This window comes from Limulus polyphemus, unplaced genomic scaffold, assembly GCF_000517525.1.
Source record: "Limulus polyphemus unplaced genomic scaffold, Limulus_polyphemus-2.1.2 Scaffold299, whole genome shotgun sequence".
NCBI classification, from domain to species: domain Eukaryota; kingdom Metazoa; phylum Arthropoda; class Merostomata; order Xiphosura; family Limulidae; genus Limulus; species Limulus polyphemus.
In genome coordinates, this window is record NW_013665909.1 from 616,057 (window position 1) to 638,159 (window position 22,103).

The window sequence follows — 22,103 nt, forward strand, 5'->3', positions numbered from 1 at the left end:
AATACAACACTCCACCAATTAACGCCTCCCACGAGCTAGATACCACCACCTGCTTACCCATACCTATAAATATCCACCAACAGTAATCACAATTTACACAACATTCAGCCTTGATAATGGATGCAGAATGCATTCGAAACGCGTCGGCCAACTCATCACTGGCTACAACTTTTACCCGTTGTTCTAACAACGTTAAGACGGCTTATCGACTTCTTGAGAAGAATTCTAAGAAGAAAGTAAACCTACAGACATCGGTCTTGTTTAATAAAATCTGCCTACAAGAAAATATGTCACCAAAGTACACCAATATATATATATATAACTCTTATGTAGATTTATGTGTATGCTATACTGATGAACCAGTCTTTTAGAAAAGTGGTACAATTTATGGAGGAACAAGTAGCAACAAAAGTGTACTGGTCATTTCTAGAAATGAAAAAAGTATTTTTTTAAATTGCACACAGGTGGACGGCAAGAAATACATACTTTATTATTCAATAAAAATATATATATTTATATATGAATTAGGATAGATTAAACAAACATTGGGCATGAACAAGTCTTTCTTGTAAAAACTGTTGCTAATATTGAATAAATATTTAACGAGAAACTCTGTTCAAAAATGTTATACACTACTGATATTTTAGAGTAGGGCTCTCACTGTAAAATATTTAACCTGAAAACTGTTCAAAAATGTTATACACTACTGATATTTTAGAGTAGGGCTCTCACTGTAAAATATTTAACCTGAAAACTCTGTTCAAAAATGTTATACACTACTGATATTTTAGAGTAGGGCTCTCACTGTAAAATATTTAACCTGAAAACTCTGTTCATAAATATTATACACTACTGATATTTTAGAGTAGGGCTCTTACTGTAAAATTTGCTGAGCTTTTAATGTGATGAATGCTTTCAGTTTCTTATGATAATTCATTTATCATGATAACAAAGCTGCTTTAGATTTTTGTGAATTTATAATTATTAATAAATAAGTTAAGTGCATTTGATACATATTAACTTTATCAAAAATAGGGATTAGTTTAAATAAGATGGCCTGGTGGTTAGAACACTCCATTATGGAACAAGCTCGTCGTTTCAGCTCTGAAGGTGTTATATTGCAATGGGCAATCTCACTTGTTAGTAAAGAGAAGAGTTGGTGGTGGGTGATGTTGACTAGATACTTTCCATCTGATCTTTCACCTAAAAATTAGGGATGGCTAGTGCATGTAGCCCTTGATTAGCTTTTCACAAAATTCAACAAATAAAATAAATGAGTATTATCAAGAAAGTCAGTAGAAAATGCAAGACTTTTAGTTAAAAAAAAAAAGAAGACAATGATCTATTTTCATGTCAGGACTACAGCTCTAAATGACAGAATCAATTTAGCATGTTCTATAATAAAGCAGAGTTAACTAAATGCTGTCACTGTATCTGATATTATTTGAATGGAAAAACAAGAAAAGGTTTCAAAGATTCTGAGTTGCATTTAAAATTCATAACTGTTAACGAAAGATAATTAAAAAATATATGATTGTATCGCATGTCTGGGTAATATACAAAAATCAGGATGTGATGAATTACCAAACAATGAAAAATGTGCTGATATACGTTAGTCTTAGTATACTGTCAGTCTTAACTCTGTATATAACTAATATTTGAATGTGTACTTAGTCATATTAAAACAAGTAAATTCTAAACATGTTTGTCTACAGATTTGTAGATCACTTATTCAACAGGCAAACACCTGTTAAGATAACAGTTGTATTTGGATAAATCATAATTCTTATATAAAAATTACACTGGATAATTAAGCAGTTTCATAGTTACATTTCATGTCTTTTTTTTTTTATATTTAGTTTTTATGACATTTTGAGTAAACATCTCCATTCTGACAGAATATTTACACAAGACATTTTAGTGCAGTGAGTGGATGGTGAATGACCTCAAATGTGGTTTCACTCCATTTGCTCTGTATTTATTGTCATTCTGAAACCTACAGCTGGATAATAATTATAAAGTAAACTGTTACAAAAATAGTATAAAGGGATTAAAGTAATAGTGGTAATAAAAATGTAAAAACATTCTTAAAAGTATAACTGTTATTTTATCATGAAGAACTTCTAAACTTTTCTGTTATACAATATTTTGTAGGCAGCTAGTATCAATTTTAACTTTTGCGGACTTTGTTCGATAACCCCTCCTTTCTTTCCTTCATTTGATCGATTTGTAGATTGAACAGATGATATGGTCAATTTCATGTTGTCATGTAGCTCAATTTTATCAGTTATTAAAAAAACAACTTTTGTATCTATCTGTACTAAGGACATATCTTGTGGCTCTCCAATCATGTTAAGTCAAATTAAATATGTGATTTTTTTTTCTTGTGAGAGAAACATTGGATGCTTGGGTGATATCTTCTTTTGCATATGTTTACTTTCTTTAATTTATATGCAGTGTACATTGAATGTGATTTGTTTTGTGCTGTTAAAAAATTTCTTATTTTAATAGTGTTTGCTATTTTTTGTTTTGGTAAATTCACACAAACAAAACATTCTTGCTGTTTAAAAGCATAATTATCTTCAGTTTACAAACAATGTATTACGTTGTTTCCTGTTACAAAACTGAATGCAGTAATTGGGTTGAAGAGAAATGTTACTAATAACTTTCTAATTTTATTTGATTTAGAATGAAAGATAAGGAATAAGAAGAAACGTTTTTTCTCTCATTCATTCTTAAACAAAACAGATTGGAGAATACAGTTGTACTTATTTAAACTTGGAGACTTATTTTTTGTTGCATATTAAATTTTATTTTTATTTTTTTAGCGTACGTCTCATATCTCTGGCGGCCCAAAAGTTTATTTCTGATATAGCCAATGATGCCTTACAACACTGTAAGATGAGAGGAGCAGGACAAAGTAAGAAGACAAGCAAGGTCAGTCTTAGATTTTCTATACAACATTACACTTTTATTATATGTATTATAAAAATATAAATTCTTTAATGTTTCACTGGGTTTACATGTGAATGTAAAGATAAATCATTGTACAATGTATTATTTATTAATCTAGTGGATTGCAAAAATCCACAATATAAAGTCTGATTGGGTTAGTAAGTTAATATAGTTAAAAGTCTATTTAATAACACTAAACATCAAATGAAAAACTTGTAGATCAGTAGCCTTGAGAAACAATTTAATGGTTAGAAAATATTTTGCATGATATTTTTAGTAGTTATCTAATGTATGTAAATTTAGTGTAATAGTCTGGTTTGGCATGTACTGAACGAGTTTATAGCATTGTATCGGAACTGTACGTTTTGTGATTGTTATTAATTTTAAATATTGTTTGGTGTATTTTATAAATACACTTACGAGCAATTGAATATTTAATTCAAACCATTATGCTTAAATATAAAAAAATGGTTTACATCTTTCTACGTCCTGTGGTAGTGCTAATTTTCCATTTTCTATTTAACTTACTAAAAAAATAATAAGAAGTAATAATTAGTTAATGATTTTTTTATGCTTAATGATAATTTTCATATTTCAGTTATTGTTTGCAAGGTAAGTGTTCATCATTGAAATTGTTTGATTATATAGATTAAGTCTACCTTTGATTTAAGAAAGAGAACTAGACTTTTCTTGATTATTTAAATGTGCTTAACATTTATAGAACTTAGTGTTAACCTTATTCCAAGTTATGTTGGATGACTGAACGTGTATAGTATGAATTTTTTATGAATTTTACTTCTGATCGTCATTCTACCTTTGTAATGGCAGATGGTGGACTGGTCTTACATTATATCCTTTCATTGTAAGCATGCAACTGAATGATGTTGGTTATTTCAGTAAATTTAATAAGCTTTAGCTTACTCAATGCTTTGTGCCCAAAGTACCAGCTAATGTACTACATCCATGTACAGTGTCGTTTTTGAAAATTCTACAGAAGTAGTTATTTGAATATATTGATTTGTGAAACAGGAGGAAATGAAAATATACAAAAAAAAATGGTTTTTGTTTTGTTTTTCACCGAGGTACTAATTTTCACATCATCAAGAATCTATTATGTACATTAGAGAAAGTGGTTCTGTATATCTGGGCTGGATGTGAACTCTAGTAAAAGCACTTTTAAACATTATTAATTTATTTTAGCTAGTTGGTAAAGGTGGAAACACCACTGGTCATCAGATATGTTTATCTTCTTTTCTTATCCTGTCTAAAATTCTTTTTCCTATGAATTACAATGACATATAAGGAGCTATGAGAAAAACATGTTTTCATGCATGCAAGGCAAATTTTTTTTATCGATGTTACTTGATATTATCTTGATATAAAGCTAAACAGTTAGTGGTATTTGCCAGTTTGTTAGTACAGTGTTTTTCAAACCCTGGTATGTAGAAGCAAAAAAACAAAATTAGTGAAGGGTACTGCTAGCCATTTGCCTTTTGTTCTAGTCAGCAGTTCAGCATATAAAGAAATACAAAGTTGGTGATGGCTACTGCCAGCCAGTTGCTTTCCCTCTAGTGAGAAATTAGTGACAATGACAGACAGCCCTAGTAGCTTTTCCATAACAAAGACAGGACAGGCAAGTTATGGCAATATTTTGATTATTTAGATAGTTGGAACAATCAAAAATAGTAATAACTGCAAACTCTAATTTTGATTATTTTCATGAAAATTGATTTATTCATAATTTTGATTAGTTGATGGTTGGAATAATATAAAAAATGTAATAATTGGAAACATTAATTTCAGTTAATTGATTTAAATGTAATTTTGTATACAGTTGGTTAGTTTACATGACACTAACTGATGCAACCACTCTGCATAAGGAATCAACTAAATTGCCCAACTCTATCCTAAATGAGAGGACTTGATCTGAAAATGATTCGAAAAATATATACCAAATATATATTTATGTACAAGGAAAGTTACAGACATAGACTTGTGTGTATACAATAATAGTTCAGTGTTCTTTTCCAGAAACATGACAAATCATATATGTTGAAAGTTAAAATAGAGCAGTTAATACTACTTTTATGATATTTATTCACTTTTTTGACATTTATTCTGGTTTGGTAACTCAAGTCAAAGCTTTAATGAGTTTTTTAAAATTTACTCAGAATAAGTTTTATATTGATGTTTTTACAGACACTCGTGTTGTTGTAAGAAATTATTAGGGTATTTTTTAAACTAATAGTAAATGTGCTCTGAACTTCTGTAGCAACAAAGTAAATGTTTCCATTGATAAGGAACTTTTTGTGTTGTATTCTTACAGGACAAACGTTACACTCTTACAATGGAAGACCTAAATCCAGCTCTTATGGAATATGGAATTCATATTAAGAAGCCTCATTATTTTGTTTGATCCCTCACATATGACATTATGATGGTTATGTATTGATAGTTTTACTGGTCTAAGATTGTTACAAGACTGAAAAAAATTGTGTAAGAACATTTTTGGGTCATAAAAGCAGTTTTTATACAAAAAACCAAAACTGATCTCTCTGTTGATAGTGTTTATGTTGGCAGACATGTTTGTTTAAAAACATTTCTTGTGAAATAGAATTATTAAACATTTCAACCATCATGTCATAGCTCTTTTTCTCATCTTGTCTTAGGCCAAATAAAAAATAGTTGTAGTTTCTGTTACTTGACTTTTATTGAAAAGCTGTTGTAAATAATATCTACTTTAGAAAGCTGACATTTTTTCACTGTTTTGGGTTATCTTTGCAGCTTGTCATTCAGGATTTTCAAAACATTTAGATATAATCTGCCAAATCTCCAAGTGTGCTGCTTGGAGGGGTCACCTATTTTAACTACTGTTAGTGTGTTGTCTGTCTGCCAGTCAGTAGACAGTAAAATGATGTCACATTGTTGCAATTTGTATTGTTATGACGTCAGTAAAACATGCATGTCGTGAATTACAAGAAGAATTATGCACTCTGTGGGCTACAACACAGCATGACATATGAATTTGAAAAGCAAGAAATAAAACTATTTGTTACTCTTAATTTTGGTTACATTTACTCTTGAAACAGAACACTTTCAGAGACCCTGTGTAAGTACATCTAGTAACTACTTAAACACTCAAATTCATGTAAGTTTTAGATTAAAATTTTATTACTTTACACAGTGAAATTAAGTCACAAGAGGAAGGTTTATTTTTTTCTGGTAACTATAATAAAGGTAAGTTTTACAGTTAGTATACTGTAATTTGTATTATGTCTCAATAACTGCTTCTTAATTTTCACTAACTGCTTGTGAAAATAAAAAAGCTCTTTTATTGGCATTTCAAAAGTGAAATGAAGATAGAAGCAAAATGACTAAATAGCATATAGAGTAGTATTTTTGCAATATAAAATTAAATACACAACTATTAACTGTGGAGTTTTATTTGTAGATTAGCAAAAAATCTTTGTTGGTTAAACAAAGATAGCTTTTGGAATTAAAATTCAAAACTTATTTAATACATTGTAAAATTTTAAAGAATTGTATGTATATATATTGGTTACTTCTAATTTTGGGAATCAGTTGACCCTTAGAATGGTTCCTCCCTCACACTGTTTGTATTTATTTTACCAGTTTTGTTAAGGTAAATAAGGAAATTTACAACTGTCGCATGTTTATTTTATAGATGTATTGGTCGAAAAAAATGGTTCTATGTTTTAGGAAGAAAAGTAAACATATTCAAACCTAAAAATGTTTTATATCATATTCAATCCTAATGTTCTTTGAATCTTGTATTTATCACATCTATGTTGATGTAATTTTTGTTTTTATTTTTTACAAAAACAATATTGTAAATACAATTTTAATTGATAATTATATTTAAGTAGCATTCATTGTAATCCTCTCTTGTTGTATGTTTATAAAAGATAATTCTACAAGTTGATACAAAAACCCAAACAGATATGTATATATTTTAAAAGTTTATTTGTTCATTGTTACAAAAATATTCAAACAAGACAATGTGAGCTCTATAAAAACATTAAATTTCAATCACAAATAAGGATATCCGAAAGCAGCAATTTTCTAAATCATATTCCCATGCTAATTTTTATTATATCCTCAGAAGAGTTAGTGTTATTTGAAATCTATTTCGAAATTGTAGTTTTAATGGTAATTAATATTAAAAAACTGTATAAACATATCCAATATGAAATTTTATATGGCACATTATCCCAAGAACAGTTAATTGTTCGTGTAATTTTACTATATATATATGTATGTGTACAAAAAATCAAATCTACTGACCTTTCTTCTTTCAGATGATATAACTATAACCAGTCCAGACAGAACTATTCATACTTAAAAAATTAAGTTGTAACTAATTTTTTATCGAAAAGTGGTGTTAAAATTACGGAAAAAAACAGTGCAATATGCGAAATGTTTTTATATTATTTTGAGATTACACTGAAGATATACATGTTGTAGAATCAACAATAATATATCATGAGTTATGAATAGTCTAAATTTAATTTTTTGAAAGGCAATAAAGTAGGGGATGATTATTATCTGGCTTTCGTTTAGAATCGTGTTGAAAGTGTTAGCGAATTCAGGTGTGTATTTGTTTGCAAAGTTAAGACTGAGCTAGTAATTCAATGAAACAATCAAATGTCGTGACAATTGACAAATATATTAATTCCTATAACTCACAGTGCTAAAATAGTAATTAGTAGTAATATGAATTAACATGATTATGTGTATTAAAGATTCGTACGTGTGGTTTGAAAAACATTCGTGTAAATAATTAATAATTTGCACTAACTTTATTCTTTTTCTCTTCAGTTGCAAATCACTAAGAGATAAAAATGGTTATTCTATCAAAGGGTCAAAAACTTTTATTCAGTTTCTTGTCCACTGATAATAACCCGAGGGCTAAAAAGTAAACCTATTTATAGACAAATTATAGTTATATGTAGTAAACACCCTGTATATATATATATATATTATCATAACTTTGAGATGCAAAATCATGGGACTTCAGAATCGTAATTTTTGCATAACTTACTGAGGTAAAGGCTCGTAGTAATGAAAACAGTAACTTGTATAATCTATCAATTGAACTGTTATTATTTTAATAAAACTTTTTCGCAAAAGTTCGTATAATCGAATATTGAACAAATTTCTACTTGGATTATACAATTATATTAATTCTATAAATAAAATTATGTGCTATGGATTGAACGTGAATATTGAAACGATTTGAATCATAATTCAATTAAGCAAACCAACATGAAAAATGACATGAAATAAATTTTTTGTTTAATACTCATAAGTACATTAATTAAAGATCCGCTTAGAGGAAGCAAACGTTCGCTGTAAAAACATGCTTTTCTGACATGATAATAGTCTTAGTAATTCAATTAAGTTTAATAATGTTCTAACTTTAAGTGACAAATAAATTTCGCACACTGTTATTGTCTTAATGTGTTTTAGAAAACTGGCTTTACATACGTTGAATATAAATGTGTGTTCATAATTAAAATTAGATTATTAAACTCTATAAGGCATCTGATTTTACTAAAATGACAGTAGATAACCCAACTATAAACGAACTATGTTGATGTATTGGTTAATTACTAAAGGTTGTTCTGATGTACATTAAGTGAAATTACAAAAAATCTAAGTGCTAACGTAGTGGCAAAAATGATTTCACAATTTAAATTACAATCAAACATTTAGAACTTCGTCCTTACCTTGAAATCCATTTGTCAACAAATAACAAATCTTGTTCATTTACACTGTTTTTTAGATAGAAATGTTTCTTTAAACATCTACCGTTCCAACACCAAAAACTCGTAATGCTCACCTCATTGTACATTTAATTTTATAGATTAATGCAATTAAATACTACAAACCGAATTGCACATATACATCCAACAAAAATATTCGCCTTATCGAACCCAGGTATGCTCCTTTCGAAAGCTGTATATACTGTTCACACTTATGAATATAATTTATAACTTTTTAAATATAATTTTCGCAAATAAATCAGTTGGATGTCTTCCAGCAACGTAGACGACTGCTGCCATCTATCCATGACGTGTAGGATAAAATATTTTCCAACAATAGTGTATATAGACTTCAGAGTAAAAGTGCCTATTTTTCATTATCACAAAAAATTTCATTACCACCGTTGTTAATGGAAATGGAATCCCGATTTAGTTTTCGTTAGCTGCTGAAGCCAAAGGTTTTGTTTTGTATTTTTATGGTCGTTTCCATTTTCCACTGTTTTTAAATTGTCAGTTTCTTGTATGGTGTGGCTCGGCTGTTCTTCTGAAGTTGATTCACAACTGTTGCTTTTTACTAAAACGTTCGATAGAAGAGAATGGATATATTTAAAAAACACGCACAAAGAAAAGTAACACCTGGATTTCATATTTTAAGTGCTTTAGAAATGTACACGGGAAAGAATGGTATAGAAGGCTAGTTAGTTATCCTTGTAAACTAAAAGCAAATAATGATAATATATTGTAAGTATATTTCTGCTTAGCTAGGTTGATGTTTCAGATGAGTCACAGCAGTTTGGGCTAAGTAGCAAAATAAATATCAAATAATAATCGATATTTATTTCAATAACACGCTTTATTCTTAGTTATCGAACAGGCATATTAGTAGTATAAGTAAAAAATAATAATTCATAGACTCGTTTCACCATAACAACCGCCAAAGCTAGACAAAACTTATTAGTTCACGCTTAAAAAACTTGTTGGAGTTCCAAAGTATTTGGTCAAGTTCACAATGTTAATTATTAATCGATTAATGTATTCAGTTACTTACTTTTATACATACATACCTCCTTGTGGCTTAGCGGTGAGACCGCAGACCTACGACTCTAAAATTCAGGATTCGATACCCGTGGTAGGCAGAGCACGGATAGTCCATTATGTAACTTTGTGCTTAACAACAACCAAACTTATTTGTATTATTTAATTTTCATAGTTATATTTGCTTTTTCATTTCGTATTCTCTACCAATTAATTACTCTGGCTAGGTTTGTTATTTTATCCAGCAGATATAATCTTGAGTGCACCTAAACTAGGCTAAAAACGTAATGATACAGATCCAATTGATAAAGGTTATTTATTCTACTAAGCTAACCCTAATTAGGCACCTGGATTACCAAAGCTTTATACCTTAAAACTCTACTTAACGGGTTGCAATCCAAATAATCACCTTTTGGCTTTATCTATAAATTCTTTTTCTAACTCCGGGATTATCGGATGCTAGATTCTTGGAATACGTGCCCCCAGTGGTATGTCTGCGGACTTACAACGCTAGAATACGGCTTTCGATACCCGTGGTGGACAGAGCACAGATAGCCCATTGTGTAGCTTTGTTCTTCATTACAAACAAAACAAATTGGAATACGTATTTGTATAGGAACCTGTGTATACTCCTGCTGCTTTACAAGTTTGGGCGGAACAGGTCTTTTGACCCTACAGTGACAGTATACTTGCTAGGTCAGTATGGAATTACCTTTGTCCAAAGCTCTCGGATCTCTATTTTATCATTCCTTAATAACATTAACTTCCTTTATAATTATAGGTGGGATGCTACTCCATATTTATTTGAAACCTTTTCTTGTCTCCCTTTAGTACTTTGAGTTCTGTGGGGTTTCCCTCCTACTTTACAAAATTGTCTTGCTTGTATCTCAGCATTTCAAGACTACTTGAGAATTAACACGAATGGTTTGCATGGATCTTGAGCTATTTATGTCCAGATCTTCAAATTACTTTTGTATTATCGTCTCTTAAATCACACTGGTAGTTATATTGCTGAACTTTTAGATATCATGTTAACATCATCTTGATTATGCAATTCTCTTACCTCATTTTTTCTCGTTCTGTTTTTTTCAGTCTCCTTATGTTAAGCTCATACAAGTAATGTAACTTCCGTGCTTTGTTGTGAAAAGGTCGTGTTTTTCTAGGTAATTTACATGTTCTGAACGATAATTATTTTTACCTGGTATGTTGGTATTCCTGGAAATAAATGGACTGAGAAAGCTGTAAAATATTTTATCGTTTTTTGATTGTTCTTAGATAGTTCTTCCGTTAAGAAGTTCCTGCTATTCAAATCTTCTCATTTGGTTCGGGCACTCGACTCGTAATATGCGGGTCGTGGGTTCGAATCCACGTCCCACCAAACATGCTTGCCCTTTCAGCCGTGGGGCGTTATAATGATACGATCAATCCCACTATTCGTTGGTAAAAGAGCTGGCGGTGGGTGGTGATGACTAGCTGCCTTCCCTCTAGTCTTACACTGCTAAATTAGGGACGGCTAGCGCAGATAGCCCTCGTGTAGCTTTGCGCGAAATTCAAAACAAACAAACAACCAAAAGATCATCCGAGAATTGGTTTAACGTACAAGTGGGACGAGATATACGTTTGTTTCCTTCCCTATTACTCAAAATTACCTAAAAAATGGACATCAGGTGTGATTGTGGCACGGTTATGACTTGGTATTTGTCGTTTCAAATATACTACACATAAAATTGGTAAGGTGGCTTTAGAATATATTTTTGCAGGGCTTTTCTAGAGAATATTTAACATTTGTTTCTTACGTGTCCTAATTATCAAAGCTTGTATAATTCATATTCACTTATTTTTGTCGTTAACTGCCTTATTAGGAGAAATTTGCGTTGATTACATCTTGTTGTTATTCTCCAATTTCTTAAATACACCTTAGTGTTTAATTACATTGCGTCTTCAATGTAGATTCCCCTTCTCTATAAATCAGTTACTCATCTGGTAACGTATATCTCTTGGTGTACAAAAGCCCGCTAGGATTTGAAAACTACAAAAAAAAAAAAAAATCACATAGTGCAAACAGCCAATCCACAAACGAAAGAATCCCAGCAATTAAATTTTCACAAGGTCGGATAATTTTCACAATTAAATTTTCAATATTTTCACAAGGTCGGATACTTTGATGGAAGGACAGTTAAGGTCGACAAGATATTGCTAGGTCACCCGCAATACCCTACTCCACAGTAAAATAGGGGTAACAATGTAGCTCTAATCACGCCGAAACCAAAAGTTTATCTATGGTTTTGGTACATAAAACTATCAGAACGAGCTCTTCGTGCTGTGAGAAGAACTATGGAGAATGGCCAAGATCAAATGTCCGATAATGTTGCAGGACAGGTGCAAATGTGCTCCAATACCATCAGAAGCTATTTTCATAGCATGGAATGCAATGCCAGAGTACCTACACAAAAGCCACTCCTCACTCAAGGTAATATCGTATATCGACAGCAATGGGCATCACAGATGTTGTCTCTCCCGTTTTGGGGGCATTAAGTTTTTCCGACAAGTCCATATTTGCAAAATTCTCTGACAGTGGACACATCCGGGTTTGGCCTGTATTCTCCCAAATACTTTTGTTGAAAATACAGCTGTATTTTGGTTATGGTTTGGAGTACCATATTGGAAACTGGACGATCATAGCTGTTTGATAAATGACAGTTCTCGGACAAGGCCCTCTAGCTGTTTATACTAATGACCAGCTTATCAGACAAGGTAATGTTTTCATATAAGATGGGGCGTTTGCTCTTTCAGCCCCGTCACAAATGGATGGCTTGATGGACACGGTATTATTACTTACCCATATCGAGGTCAATCGCAGGGTATGAATCCTATCGAAATTTTGATCCATCCTTGACCGTTTCCTGCGAGAGTACCCCAAACAACCAACATCTATGGATGCCCTCATATTACTTTTTCACAAGAGGTGAGGTGCAGTCCCATAGACCTAGATTTCAAATCTTGTAAATACGATGTATGACTGTTTCTATCTTAAATACTACGAAAGGACAGATCCACTAAATACTAATTATAATTATGTACCTGTTTTTTCTTGTTTAGTTATTTCATAAAATTGCATTTTTTTTTACTTGGTGTTTATTTATTTAATAGCCACAAATTTACGGCATAACTAAGAAGCTTTAAACCAAAAATCTAGCTTACTATTTCGTACATATATGCTATGTGCTGTTTCTACCTAAATGAGCAGCCTCTGCAAAATAAGATACACATGATTTATTAAGACAAAAATAATCTGAGAAAAAACATTTTGTCAGATGTTTTTCAAATATAATTAATTAAAATTGTTTTCTAACTGGTTTGGAACTTGGTTATAGATTATTATTTATATTGTCGAGGGACATTTGAAACACAATTTAGTTTGTGACCTTGATTGAATAATTAATCTTAAAATAAAAAATTAAAAATAAGTAGTTATATAATTTTTAGACTATTGTTCTTAATCTTCACTTTAAAAAGTACAATGTGTTAAAAAAACTTACGTTTCAATAGTTTCCGATACTTTTGATTGTATTCCATTCTTAGCTAACAGATGGCGTTTCCATACCGGAATAGCATCAATTTTCTTCTGCTCTGCATCTTTCTAATTACAATATAAAAATATCGCTATTCTATCTGAAACATATATTTTAGAACAAGGTTATGTTTTTAATTATATTTAATTAATTTTAATTAAGCGTGACTGAGAATTTAAATCGGAATTAACAATTATAATAGTTCAAAGTTACTAGACTATATATATATAATGTAGCTATAATGCACAACTTGATTAATGGAAATCGGCGAGCAAAAAATGTTGTAATAAATCATGTTAGTCGGCTTTAAGGAGTAAATAATTACAAGGAAAAGTACAACAATTTGTCTATGTAATATACGTAATAATCTAGAAATACTGATCGAGCATCTGTTTATTGGGTAGTTCTAATTTGAGTAAATTAGAGAATAGAATTAATTAAAAAGCTTTTACAATCGATTGTGTCTCTCCTCACCTGGCTCTGTTCTTCGGCTTCTTTCCGTGCATTTTCAGCCGCTTTCTTAGCCAGCATTTCCCGTTTCCATAAGGGAATGGGGCAGCCGTTGGCATCCACTTCTGGGATTTTGTTTAGAAAATTTGTGACCGTGCACTGCTGTGCAATTTCTGTTGCTTTCTTTTGCATCTAATGAATAAAGATAAAATTGAAATAACTAGCAGAGAAGGCAGATTTTAGACGATGCATTATAACGAAATCAATGTATTGTTGATATAGCTATTGGGAATTTTTTTTATTTTTACGGTGCTAGAAACAGACTTTACTTTATATCACTGTACATGTAAATGAAAAACACTTCACGAATATTATTACAATTTCAATAACAATTTCATAAACGATCCTACTTCATTAATTCCGGGTTTCAACTGCTTAATTAATACTCTTTGATGCGTAACAACAACTCTATAAGTAACAACAAGAAGCAAGTGTTCTTATAGGAAAACAAATCTCATATACGGTGGAAGAAATCTTGTAAGATGTCTGCTCTCGAAGAAAGATGATATTGAAAAAAAAATTAATAAATCAGTATTTGGCAAGCTCGCAATTCCACATAAAAAAAAACAAACGAATATTGGTATGAAATAAACTATGTGGCCACAAACACCAATAATATTAAATCACAACAGACGTTGATGTTAAGAATGTGTTCACTGAAGGACGTCGCTCTTTTTGAGATGGGTGATTATTCTAGTAGAATAATTCGATGACGAGAAACCCACTTTGAGACTAATAATGGCTGGAGACGGCTTGAATGGGTAATGAAGAAAAACTTTAATATAAGTTTAACATAACAGCAAGTGTACAACGTTTCGACAAGGTTTTGTCATCATCATTTGCTGTTAGTAGAATAATGTTACACGAAATTTATTGTAAGAACAATCTATGTTCACTGAAAAACAAAACCGATGAATATGAATCAATTCATGATATTGAAAAAGTGGAGTAATGACCGAAAATTATCCATTAACAACAAGTAACATCTATCTCAGAAAAAAAAGAATGATCGCTACTGTTCTCAAAATTAAAGTTGTTTGAAAATGTACAGTATATAATTACAGGGAAAAGTAAAACAGTATACTCAACGATTATTTATTACTTTCACGATGGGTGTACTTATCATAATTGACCCAAATGTGTTTAGGAACAAAGAACAGCAGGGAAGTATACTCAAAGATTGTTTATTACTTTCACTATGGGTTTACATATCATAATTTACCCAAATGTGTTTAGGAACAAAGAACAGCAGGGAAGTATACTCAAAGATTGTTTATTACTTTCACTATGGGTTTACATATCATAATTTACCCAAGTGTGTTTAGGAACAAAGTACAGAAGGAAAGTATGTTCAATGATTGTTTTTCACTTTCACGATGGGTTGTAATACGTCTTAACTGTACTTTTAAAATATTGCATTCGCAACTAGAAACGTTCAATGTTTAAAGTAACTGACGTTTCAAACTTGGTGTTTAACCAGTTTGGTTCAATAACTATGGTGTACCTCGTTCTCTTCCATTTTTTGGCGTTCCTCCTTCATTCTCTTGACGCCTTGAATGTCCTTTGATTTCTTCAGTTCGGCGATCAAGTCCCTCTTTTTCTCCACGATAGAATCGTTTTTTTGCGGAAGAACGGTTTGTTCTTTTGAAGCTATAAAATGAAAACAAAATCAAAATGACACGTCTTAGTTATTTATTTATTTTTAAATAGGTTTTATTGTGAACCATAAATAACCACATTTGTGAGATAAAAGTGATTAAGTCTTTCAGTTTTTTCAGTCTGCCCTTCCACCAGGATATATTTTAGTTTTTTTAGGCCAATCATGATTTAGTATTTATTTATCTTTTTAAATAAGTTATCAAATGATTTATGAAGTTGAAGCATGCTACTGAAATAAAATATTTTATATCAGAAATTACACTGCTAAAACATTTCACACTTTAGTTGCATTTAACACATTATTTCTGAAAATTGGTAAAGTAGTTGATTATCTCATACAAATGTAAAAAGACAAAGATAAAAGCACATTGAATATATTTTCTATTTTTCGAAACCACCATAACCTTGACATTGATTTTGTAAGAGATGTCAGTTATATCAATAGTACAATAAAACTCACTTGTATTTGCTGGTTTTTCCGTTTTCTTCAGGTTAACCGACTGAAGTGCTTCCTTGGTCACATTAAAATTTGGCAAAATTGAAAAGAGATCCACTAGGCGGTGGTGGGGGTACTTGTGGTATTGTTTTATCGATACTTGTTTTTGGTTCATTAGCTATAATATTCTTATTGTTGTCCGTTGTGGTCTCAGGTACACTTTTTGTTTCAGATTTGGTTAAGCTATTTTCTGAGATACAATCAGTCTTCTGCTGCAACTGCAGTGATGTTGGAGAAGTAATGACAGACGATAATTTATCTTCCATTTCTTTTTTGGCTGCAGTTTTTTCGGGGCTTCCAAGGAGAACACTAGGTATTTTCCCTATCTTTGGAATAGGGAAAGACGGAGCAGTTTTGTTTGCTAATTTCTTCAGATACTCAGAAGGTTTGATGTTCATGTCAGATTTCGGCATTGATTCAAACTGAGGTAGAATGAACCCGCTTTGTGCTAGTGGGGGAGATAACTTAGATAGCTTGAGTTTCAAGCTACCCATTTCTTCCAATTCTTGAGGCTTATTGTTGTTCCTAGTTTTATTGTTATCATCATTACTGGTCAAATTGTCTGGAGGCATGGACTTTGGTCGTTCGGGTACTCCGCTCTTCTCATTTTCGAGACCAACAGTCGATTTTGGTCTAACAGTAGAACTTGGAGAATCTATTTGTCCATTAAGATTACTCTTACTTAAAGGTAGAGGAAGAGGTGGGGGAGGTGGTGTAGGAAAAAATGGAGTGGTAGATAAGGAAACTGGAATGGAAAGAACCCGTTCCGCTACTTCCTTGGAATCTCTTTTAGAATACGACTCTTCTCCACTTTCCAGGATATTTGTAGAGTAACCATTTCTTTCTTCTAAAAGGGGTTTGATCTTGGGTTCTATTTGGGAGTCAAAGATTTGTTTTATTTTTCCAACTTTAGGTAAATCTACAATCTCCTCTGGACCAGTAAATGCACAGTTGGCATGAGGAGGATTTTTAGGAGTTTCGATATCCTTTTCCTGATTTGAAATTCTTGAAACAGTAAGTGGTTCGTTTTCAGCATCTTTTTCTCCTGGATGTATGTCAGGAGATTCCTCCGTGCTATTTAGTTCTTTCATTTCCGAAGGACAACTAGAAGAAATACTCTCATCTTGGTCTTCCGGTCTTTCATTTTGAACTTCTGGACACATCTTCTCATCTGTACTTATACTACAGGCTTCAGACGGTTTCTCGGAAAAGCCTTCAAGCAGTATTTGACTTTTATCAGTTTTTTTACTGATCACAGGGTCATCGTATTCTAGAACTGGTTCACTAGCTTCAGATATACTCGTTTCGCCATCCGAAGCCGGTTGGTAGACTTCTACATTCACTGTATCAATAAATACAAATTATCGAATTATTACAATTTTAGCAGTTTCTTTCCAACCTCGAATAATTAAAGTGTTATTGAATATGAATCGATACTCATTGCTTGTTTTTATATATTTAAAGCAATCAGTATCTACTTGAAACCTACTTCAACTGCTTATTTCAAATCTACCAGGTGTTTTTTTATGGCAAATCATTTAAAGCAGCGTCAACATATTGTTTCGCCTCTTTGAGATTCAATGTCACGAAGCTAATTTGAGTACCTTATTTCAGATAATGTCATACACAATTATGTTTTATATTATGTTTCTTTTTTAAACAAACTGAATAATTTGCTAATAGCACAAATAAGATTTTCTGTAACACCAAACCTATGTGTATTTTCTGATTCATTATTAGCAGTAATGTAAATGAAAAAATAATCACGAAAAAAAAACAACTAACTGCAAGATTAAAAAGTTCTAAACATATAAAACTGGAAACTAAAGTTTAGATACAAGCTACTCTTGAACTGTGTTTAACATAAAATCAAAATCTTAATGTCTTTACCAGTATCATTACCTAATGATAATTAATACAAATTAAGCTTATTACAACGTAACAATACAATATTAGTTTCTGAAAAAACAGCATACCATTTATAGTAGTTATACTGCTTGATGAGTTAGGATTTGAAACAGAAGAGTCCGCAGTTGATTGCTCTTGCTTATCACCAGATGTATCTTTGAACATGTTTTTCACTCGATCTTCTGGAGTCATGTTAGGTTCATGCAGGTAGAAAGGCTCTTGGCTAGCTGCAACTGGGCCTGCTGAGAATGGTTTTTCGTAAGTCTCCATGTGAGAACTTCGAGAACTTTCATTGCTGGATGATCTTTGATGACCGTTCGTAATCTCAGTGTTACTCACATCGCATTCTGGTAATTGTCTATGATGAGAGCATTTATGATGATGATGACAATGCTTCTGGTCCTTTTTTTCGTCTAGACCGCATAAATTACAATTGCTTGTAGGAATAAGTGAGTGATGATGATTGGGTCGTTGTGAAGTCCTCCCTCTTAGTGACTGACGGTTACTACCAGTGACGTCCGACGGATGGCCATTAGACCAGGAATTGGTTTCGTCTGACGTAGTAGATAGATATGAACAACCGTCGGAGCTCTGTTCAAAGATTACAGAGGTGCCATAACTAACAAAAATTATCAGGTAGACAAATCTTATAGTTTATTGTAAACAATAAGAATATCCATAAATGAAAGCAAACGAGAATATGTTGTAATATGTCAAACACACTCCATCTGCCATATCCATTCAGAGTGCCGATGAAGCCTTTCGCCCATGCCAGTGCTCATCAGGCCTTCTGGGATACGACAAACATAATAGTGGTATAGGAGCTATATAAATATCAGTTTTCACGAACAACGATTATAATGACGTGAACCAGACTAAATGAATTATAATTATTAATAATTTTTATTTTAATAATTTACATATTATATTATTAGGGTAAGATTTAACAACAAATTATGTATAGCAGAGACGGCTGGTATGGGTATTTATGGTAAAGTATTTAATACCCATACTAGCCGTCTCTGCTATACATTTTTTACTTCAAGTGGGTTTCTCGTCATCATTAACAACAAATTATGTATCTAATTTTGATTTTAACACTAGTTATTTGTTCTACTTATTGATTATTATTTATTACTAATTAACATTACTATCATTCACAAGAACTGGCGAACCAGTAAGTTGGTAGTCTTCTTGTTCCTGGAGCGGGTCAAGCAGTAAATAAAAATGAAAACATATCTGTTAAGAATTAAATATAAAAAAGAAAAACAAGAACAAAAAAACGTTAAATAGTTTCAAGATATTTTCATCATTCTGAAATCCGAATTGAGAATTTTTTTTCAATATAATTCCAAGATGTAAGAAACAAAACGATAAAATATAAAATCGAGAACACCATTTTGTCTTTCAAATGCACTACTGACCAATTACTTTCCTTACATGAGAGGTAGAAGGACGGCTGTATTGTGACTGTTCTCGACAAGATAAACAACAACGCTGAACAGGAAATGATGGTATAACACCAGGTGTCGTGGTTGTTGACATTTCAACCTGATATTGAGGATCTGAAGTATGCGCCGTCAAAACAGCAAAACACTGCAAAAATAACCGATTGAATTTTATTCTTGGAAAATTCAAAACAAAGGAGAAATTTTTTTCTCTTAAAGTGCAGAGCTAAACAATGGACAATCTACTCTACGCCAACCGCTAATATCGAAACCCGATTTTTAGCATTATAAGCCCTCACGCTTACCTCTGAGCTATGCATTATCGTAGATTATTCACCCTGAGCGTTTTCTACTCAATAGGCTAGTGAACTTAGATGTGCAAAGTAAAATGTGTCATTGTTACTGATGCGTCTAGGAGTAATAAGAACACTATTTATTTATATAAACGCCCCCAGTGGCACAGCGGCATGTCCGCGGACTTACAATTCCAGAATCCGGGTTTCGATACCCGTGGTGGGCAGAGCACAGATAGCCCATTGTGTAGCTTTTTGCTTAATTACAAACAAACAATTTATATAAATTAACATAAAACTCTGTTGACTTTTTATTTCAGATTTTCCAAATGTGTTTTCCTGTATTTAACCTGCTATTTGTTATAAGGCTTCCAGAAAGGATATTTATTCAATTCCTCATTGAACATGCTCAACTGTTATTTTCAGTATTTCAAAGAAATATTGCCAATTCAACTGTTCATTGTTCCCACTTAGGTAGTTCATTATATATTTCGTCAAATGCACTGGATGGGCTAATTATGTCTTCTAACCTATAAAATTAATTCAAAGCTCAAATATTACAAATCACAATAAGTCAAATGAAACTGAAAAAAAACAACATTAACAATAAAAACTTTACTAGAGACAATATATTGGGTATTAACATTAAATAAAATATGTAATGAGAAAATGGTGTATTATTAATGCGTGATATAAACCTGGAAAATGTTTTTAATATGACTATATTGTTTCAAAAAAAGTTAAAGCATCACTTTTCTCCAGTCCTCATTAATCCAATGTTTGTGCTCTTTACACCACTAGAGGCGTATTTTTTCTTATTGATAACTAAGATCAGTGGTTTACACAATGGTCTACTACTACTACAGTCTGATCGTGGCAAGATTCGGATGGAGATGGATGTGGACTGCCCTGCACTGAATATCTGTCAGTTGTTCTATTGTTTGATGATGATTTGACTTCACCATCCTGATCGCCTTTCTCCTCCTTCTGTCACTGTGTGTTTGTGGCCACAATTCTCTCCAATAGCAGACATTTCATTCGCTTTTTGCCATTGCTGATAAACTCGAATGGCCGATATCTTAGAACTGCCTACCAATGAAACTGTCTTAACCACTTTGGCACCTGATAAACATGCACACACTATCATGCCTCTTTTTATCGCTGAAATATCTTTTCCTTTCCACACATGTGTTATAATGAGAGAAAATGTGCTGCAGGGATAACCTGACGCACCATGTGATCAACCTAACTTACATCTGAAGCTCAGATAAGGCACAACTCTGAAAGAGTACATAGTTCCTAATACATATACTAGTTTCGACTATTATATGTAGCCGAACTTATTTTACGTATTTAGGTGTGTATTTGATTTACACAATCATTTCATGTCATCATTACGTATTAAGTGGATTTTGAATAGGTTTGTTCGTACAAAGAGTATTTTTTAGCAATTGTTTAAAAAAAGACAGTATCCTTATGTGAATATTTCACACAATATTCTAGCTCCACTGATCCCACGTTTCTGTAAGATCTCTGATAAATGCGGTGTTGTATTTTTAGTCTAAGACACCAAAACAGTATTAATAAAATTGTACTATGCTACTACTGCTCGTTTTATTTCAAAAGCCATAGTTCACGAAAGTAGAAAAAAATTAATATTTCTTCTTAAACTTAAATACATACCTCCACGTGCTCATTTTCTGCTGCATCATTAAGTGGGCTTTTCCCTAATTTATCCAATAAAATTCGCCCACCGTGTTTTAAAAGCCATCTCAAGACATGAACATGGCCTCTGCTGGCAGCAAAATGGAGTGGAGTGGCACCATCTTTGTCTTTTGTGTTGGGATCCACTCCTTGTTCGACCACCTACACATAAAAATAACTTTAAAAATATGATTTAGCACTTAGCATCGATTTAAGTAGGAGAATGTGTGCCACCGCTGCTAATGGTGATTATGTTACACACCATAAAGTGCAATTAAACTTCACAGTTTTATAATTTTGTAATCGTGGAATCCTTCAGGATATAAACAAGAGAAGCGTATCTAAGCTGTAGAAGCTTTTGAGATGCAAGTGTTTTTCTAAGCACTTGGATCTCAAAAGCTTCTTCAGCTTACACACACTTCTTTTGTTTATATCCTCATGGATTCCACGATCACAAAATTCTAAAACTGTATGTTTTTTTAACAGTCAGTAAGCTATAAATTTAGAAGCTGCTCTGATTTTCGCATAAATAGTATCTATACTTTTATTAAAATGAACTTGTAACGAAAAAAAAACCTTAACCATTTAGTTCAAATGATCAAATCATGAATAAGCTCACTGATATTTAATTACACTTAAAAAGAATGACGTTACAGGTCTCGTGCTGCTCTTGGAACTACTTCCTTCATCATCGATCTTGCTCACTTCGACGGATATAATTACACATTATAATACCC

At 32.0% G+C, this 22,103-nt stretch overlaps 2 protein-coding genes across 6 annotated transcripts in view; one reads left to right on the top strand and one right to left on the bottom strand.

The window, feature by feature from the left end:
• The window catches only part of LOC106457172 (transcription initiation factor TFIID subunit 10-like), a 15,012-nt gene extending 9,357 nt beyond the window's left edge, over positions 1-5,655 (top strand). Inside the window, exons 4-5 of the mRNA XM_013916565.2 lie at positions 2,829-2,937; positions 5,282-5,655. Of these exons, the coding sequence (XP_013772019.1) occupies positions 2,829-2,937; positions 5,282-5,371 (199 nt within the window). The 3' untranslated portion in view covers positions 5,372-5,655. The remainder of the gene's footprint in view (positions 1-2,828; positions 2,938-5,281) is intronic.
• Positions 5,656-15,369: 9,714 nt separating this feature from the next.
• LOC106457169 (flocculation protein FLO11-like) overlaps positions 15,370-22,103 on the bottom strand; it is a 60,989-nt gene continuing 54,255 nt past the window's right edge. For all 5 annotated transcript variants that reach the window (XM_022383006.1, XM_022383009.1, XM_022383010.1 and 2 more), the window contains 5 exons: positions 21,346-21,528; positions 19,362-19,517; positions 17,990-18,512; positions 15,978-17,355; positions 15,370-15,508 (listed from right to left, as the gene is read on the bottom strand). In XM_022383006.1, the coding sequence (XP_022238714.1) occupies positions 16,040-17,355; positions 17,990-18,512; positions 19,362-19,517; positions 21,346-21,528 (2,178 nt within the window). In that variant the 3' untranslated portion in view covers positions 15,370-15,508; positions 15,978-16,039. The remainder of the gene's footprint in view (positions 15,509-15,977; positions 17,356-17,989; positions 18,513-19,361; positions 19,518-21,345; positions 21,529-22,103) is intronic.